This window comes from Sphaeroforma arctica (genome assembly GCF_001186125.1).
Source record: "Sphaeroforma arctica JP610 unplaced genomic scaffold supercont1.932, whole genome shotgun sequence".
Classification (NCBI taxonomy): Eukaryota; class Ichthyosporea; order Ichthyophonida; genus Sphaeroforma; species Sphaeroforma arctica.
This window is the reverse complement of record NW_014039626.1, coordinates 1-5,709: the sequence shown is the minus strand read 5'-3', so window position 1 is coordinate 5,709 and position 5,709 is coordinate 1. Positions and strand designations below refer to the sequence as shown.

Genomic DNA, 5,709 nt, shown 5'->3' with positions numbered 1-5,709 from the left:
CGTTGTGCCTTGGCAGTCTCAGATATATATATATATATATATATATAAGCATACCATTCTGGGATCTATATCGGGTATCAACTTTGATTTCATGCCCCCTCGTAGCACGCGATTGCCACCACCAGACATTGTGCCGCTCGTGTCAATGAGTTCTCCGGTCAGTGTTACGACACGATGCTGAGTTCCTCCTGAATTAGCGATGCGAGTGGCCTGCTGCATATCTGATACAAAATTCAAAGGCATGGTATTGAATAAGCACAAAATTTGAACACGAAGCGGGATCAGAGTCAAAGATATGTTGTAATCCACCATGACTAGGAACGTGTATGTTGACTATCAGGGCTTATCGCACGACAACAAAGAACCCACCATTCGCAACGAGAGTATTCCGGAGGGCGAAGTAGAACGCTGGGAGGTAATCCTCGTGTGCCGGTGTGATCAGATCAAACAGCCTGTGGACGTTCTCGGGCGCTTTCACACTCCTCCGCATCTGAAGGATGTCATCAATTTGGGGTGAATACATAATGCGATACCAACGCTGTTTGCGACTACTGCAAAGGATGTCATACACAAATTCCAACGGAGAGACGACTAAAATACATTCACAATATAAAATTTGATTTTCTGCTTATCAATATCCAGAGATATGCAGCTACGTGTATGAGTACGCTGCAAAGGAATGATCGTCGAATCAGTGACCATAATAACAGTCCAGCTCACCTGGTTTACGAGATGTCCTTGCTTCTCTAGAATCAGAAACGTAGCACGTCCTAGTTGCGCAGATCTGAGGTATTCGGTACACTTCTGTCCCGTGGAAACTGTGTCCACAACTATATGGTTGAGAGCGGAACACGCAGTGGTGACCGCGACATCGTACTCGTCCGGGATCGTTCCGAGACTCCCCAAGGGTCCGATGATACCGGGTATCTTGCCGTTGTTCTGATATCGTTTAAAAGTCAGTCATGGGTTGGATTTCAGCATGATACAATATACTCGTATGTCAGAGTCTGTGATGAATTGGCAACTTCAAGGTGTTAGTGTACTGCACAAAAACCGATAGCGACCGAATTTGATCATATATACATTATTGATAACGGGAGTAGGAAACCTATTTGAAATAAATACAGGACGCACCAGAAGGCACGCTGACAATTATATGAATGCTAGAAATCAAGGCATTTTGATTGATCTACACTACATATACCTTTTGCTGGATAAGCCCATTGAGAACGCTGCTTCTATCCGAGGATTCTCGCATAGACGATTTGGCCCCCTCGAGATCTGTTTTCTCCTTTCGAATACGTTCGTTCAGCTCTTTGCTCTGAGCCTCGGCGCGCTGTTGCAATTGAGGAATATATATGGGATCTACCTAAATGCAATTGACAGCACATGTCATGCTAATCAAGCTTTGGGGGATCGCGATAAAGTACGCAAGAAAGCGAATTTACCGCCGCTACAGATATTCTAGGTGGCGTTCGAGCCGCATTCGGGAAGAAAGAATCTGACATAACTGATATAAGCATATATAAGACTTTTATCGATTGTCGTCTAAGTCTTAGTAGGCCAGCTTTCGAAAAGAAGTCGAATCAATCACACCAAAGGGTCGGTCCAGCTGGACTTTGTTAGTATACAAGCCATCCACATACAGAGTGTGAACCTCTTATTTTGTCATACGTACGAACAACCGTTCGATTCTAGTAGTCGGGCTTTTTAGTGAGTTATCAATATAGTACCGTATACAAACACCATAATACAAAATAGTTACCTGGAGCCCCTCTTTCGTTTGCTGCAGCTGCTTCCGACACTGCGTGTCTCGCGCCTTCATCTCTGTAATACTTGCTTCCTTTTTACTGATGTTTGTGCTCGTGTTTGCTAATCGCTCCTGCGCGTCTGTGAGCTTCTCTTGTGCCTACAGCATATGTGAGTATATCGAGACGATAAGACACTCTCTTCAGAAATAGATGAACCTGACAATTTGCGACACATATTACGAAAACCTTAGCCTATTATCCCGACTCGAGAAGCTTTACAGAGTCGAAATTCAGAAAAGAAGTGTCTTTCAGTAGAAGCACGAAAAAAGAAAGCAAGATGAGCACTGATCATATAAAAGGACCTTCCTAATAATTCAACGTACCTGTTTGTGTCGGTTGGAGGCAATATCTAGTTCAGACGAGCACATGTCGCATCGTGACTGGAGTTCATTCATCTGAAGGAAAAAGTAGCATTTGGATATCAGTGTTAAGGATAGGCGAATTGGCGGATATGGTGATGAGATTCCTTCTCGAGAGCAATGAAAAGGTACGAAAGCATGGGTTACAGGTCTCAACGGCCCAGGAACAACAAGTAATTCTAATGCGACACTGAATGGGTCGAGATGGTGCAGCTTCGGCCGCGCGTGGTCAATCTTCGATGCACTGAGTGAATTAGAAATGTTACACCATCGTATTCATGAGCGTAGTACATGCGACTACATGCAAGTTGCACGAGATTGAATGACCACTCATTGACTATTGAAAATGCCACGAGTAGTATTACGTATGTGGTATGCGATGAATCTATACATGACGAGCATTTCTTACCTTTCTATTTTCCGGTTGTAACTCTTTCTGTTTCTGCTCAAGTTCAATTTTGAGCTCGCCAGTTTGCTCCACGAATTGCTCTTCGATCTGTCGGAGAATGGTTTCCTCTTTCTCCTGCATGACCAAATCGATAGCAACATATATACACAATGTGGGCCATATTTTTATCCCATTAATGATACGGGCTTGCCGCTTATAAGTCACAGCGACGGAAGGATTGAGAAAAGTTCAGCAACACCATAAATCGCAATAATCGCATCGGTCTGCATCTGAACCTACCAGCCTGGTGTTGAACTTATCAATGTCTCCACTTTGCGAGTTTATGAATTCCTCCTCCTTCTTAATTAGGTGTTGCTGTTGCTCGATGGTCGATGCATCCGCCTGGCCAACATTTCATGGGAGTGCAGAACACAAAGCTGATTAGCTCGAGTGAAATAATCAGATTTACGCCGCAACAGGATTTATACTTCTTCGAGAAAAGAAAAAAATTTGCCTGAAACTGTGAAAATGCATAGTGAACCGTGCAAAATTTCATGCAAAACAAACTAACAAAATGATTACACATTCATTTAACGATATTGCTTGGCTATCAATCGATGTGATGAAAAGTGTATGACCTGACTGAGCTTCGACCGTAAACGCATACCTTCAATGATGCATCCAATTTCTTGCCTTTCGTTTTTCTGTGTTTCAAATCTTCTCTGAATTTAGCGTCCTTGCGTTCGAATGCAGCAAATTCATTTTTGGTCTTCGTCACCTCCTTGTCTAGTGCGTCGCACTCGCGTTTCTCGCTGATAAGAAAAGAAAGTAAGATGAGTGCGATGCGAGCACGCGACGTGACAATTCTCGTTGCAGGTGAGACAAGGCGGCAGTAAAACCACTTAGTCTGTCAGAGATCACAAAATAGAATAGTAGCTTGCGCAACACTGCGCAATACAACTCAGCTCTGCATATATTTGCAACGCATAGTAGTTTATCTCGATTGTATTTCATTTTACTACATATCTTGCTTATTTTGATTATATCTATAATCATTGTTGCAAACTATGGATATAGTGAGACGGGTATCGTCGCTAATCTGGTGTATTAGAACTCTCCAATACTTACTCTCCAATACTTCGAAAATGACCAACAACTACGTGTCGATACATACTTTGCATATTGGCTTTCAATCAATTCCATCTCGGCCTTCTCACGCTGCTGCGACTCGATATGATCGTTTAGCTCCTGTTTCGCTTTCTTTTTCTCAAGCACGGCGTTATCGAGAATCGCGGTGTGCTTATATTTTTGCAGCTGTGCAAATGAAAATCACCGGAAATGCGCGCGATAATTTATCTATTTCGAACTGCTACCAGCGAACTGTGCGAGTTCATACTTTATGCACAACCCGTGCCTCCAAGAAACTCGCGACCACCATCACACGCTCTCTAAATAGCACTCCTGACTACTTGTCACATTAATATCCACATTCCCGAAATTAATATCATACTCGTGGTGTGGGGGGCCTACCTGATACAGCTTGCTCTGGTGTCGAGTACGGGTGTTGCAATCGTTGATATACTTCATAGCCTCCTTCATTGGCCCCTCCAATCGCTCCTTCTCTTTGCCCACGGCTTTGACCCGGGCAAGCTTCTCTTTGCGCTCGTCGTTGAGCTTTTCGGCCAAATCGGCTGCCTGAGTGATGGGTGTCTTAAACACATCGCTGCCTATAAGATCTTCCAGGTACTCGAGGAGACCTTCATCATTGCCATCCACCGCCTTCGGCTTCATCATGGAGATGGACTCCACCTCTCCCTGTAATAGAAATCGAATACATGGATATGAATACCGACACTAAAAATCCCAGTGAATGCTTTAAATTTCGATACATCATTACATCACAGATAACTTAAACCTGGTGCATATTGTCCAGAAATGACCAATCTTGACGAACAATTATGTTGTCAGTGTCCTTGACATGTGAAAACTTGAACACAAATAAACACGTAAATATCACAAAAGAGATTGTTCGTCGTAGGTATCACAATACGAACCACCAGATCCTTCAGACACTAGACTTGCTTGGGGCAACACACTGACTTTGTGAGCATCATGTGGCATTTACCACCATCGATGCCAATTCGCGTACCTGAAGGATCAGAAAGCGGTTGTGATCTAAATCGATGCCTTTTGCTTTGAGGAGTGTCGTTACATCGTCCACCTTCGCCACTTTACCATTCAAGTAGTATGTAGATGTACTGCGTCGATCTGCCTTTCGCGCCACGATCACCTCTGTCCCGGGCACTACCTCTAGTACGTCATCATCCTGTCACCGTGAAAATTACGCAGTGGGATATACATCAATTCAACAACAGGTTATATGATGCACAGCACACCGACAATCGGGTATATAACTAGCTCACCTGATCGCTCAGAAAACACACTTAAAACAACAGTGTGGAGTACAACACATGGCTAAGAAAGAATGCATGTAAAATTCTGCTTTAAAATCGTACGCACTGTGTAGGTAGGCTAGGCGACATAGCGGGACGCCGATCAGAAGCATACACATCGGTTTATGAACTAAGGGCACTACTGCCCCGAGGGACATGACACACGGCAGACACACAGTATTCTTTGCAAACTCCAGACTGAACCGAAGTTAGGGCTGATTACCAACAGATTACCAACGCCGCCGCGGATTACCAGGCACACTACGACACCGGATATCCATATACGGTGAATGCACCGAAGCTGTGTATACGCAATTGTAAGCATATATAGGCACGACCTACCCGATCGACGATCTCGCAGAAGTGAACGTACACACAACAGTAGTCTAGATTGGGGAATTTATCCGAATTGTGAATCAACTCGGACAGACGTTTCTGTCTGATCTGTTTGGCACGTCGACCAAATACGAACAGCAAAGAGTCGATCACATTGGATTTCCCGCTACCATTCGGTCCAACTACCGAAGAAAAGCACTGAAAAGGAAGATTATAAAACACGCATTTTGAATGTCAAATTAGTATGCAATCGAGAAATTGCATGGAGTGATGCTGGACACTTCCAGACAATGTCCTAATCTTTAAAACAGACATTTCTCAGTTCTCATGTTTCCCCTTCAGGATCTTAAAACATTCAGACA

The 5,709-nt window shown here is 43.7% G+C and overlaps 1 protein-coding gene across 1 annotated transcript in view; it reads right to left on the bottom strand.

Moving 5' to 3' along the window:
* SARC_09307 (hypothetical protein) overlaps window positions 1-5,549 on the bottom strand; it is a gene marked incomplete at its 5' end in the record, with an annotated part of 9,915 nt that extends 4,366 nt beyond the window's left edge. Inside the window, 13 exons of the mRNA XM_014296676.1 lie at window positions 55-221; window positions 370-490; window positions 721-939; window positions 1,205-1,336; window positions 1,766-1,909; window positions 2,135-2,206; window positions 2,580-2,693; window positions 2,859-2,960; window positions 3,226-3,370; window positions 3,733-3,872; window positions 4,089-4,373; window positions 4,708-4,884; window positions 5,354-5,549. Of these exons, the coding sequence (XP_014152151.1) occupies window positions 55-221; window positions 370-490; window positions 721-939; window positions 1,205-1,336; window positions 1,766-1,909; window positions 2,135-2,206; window positions 2,580-2,693; window positions 2,859-2,960; window positions 3,226-3,370; window positions 3,733-3,872; window positions 4,089-4,373; window positions 4,708-4,884; window positions 5,354-5,549 (2,014 nt within the window). The remainder of the gene's footprint in view (window positions 1-54; window positions 222-369; window positions 491-720; window positions 940-1,204; window positions 1,337-1,765; window positions 1,910-2,134; window positions 2,207-2,579; window positions 2,694-2,858; window positions 2,961-3,225; window positions 3,371-3,732; window positions 3,873-4,088; window positions 4,374-4,707; window positions 4,885-5,353) is intronic.
* Window positions 5,550-5,709: the final 160 nt, after the last annotated feature.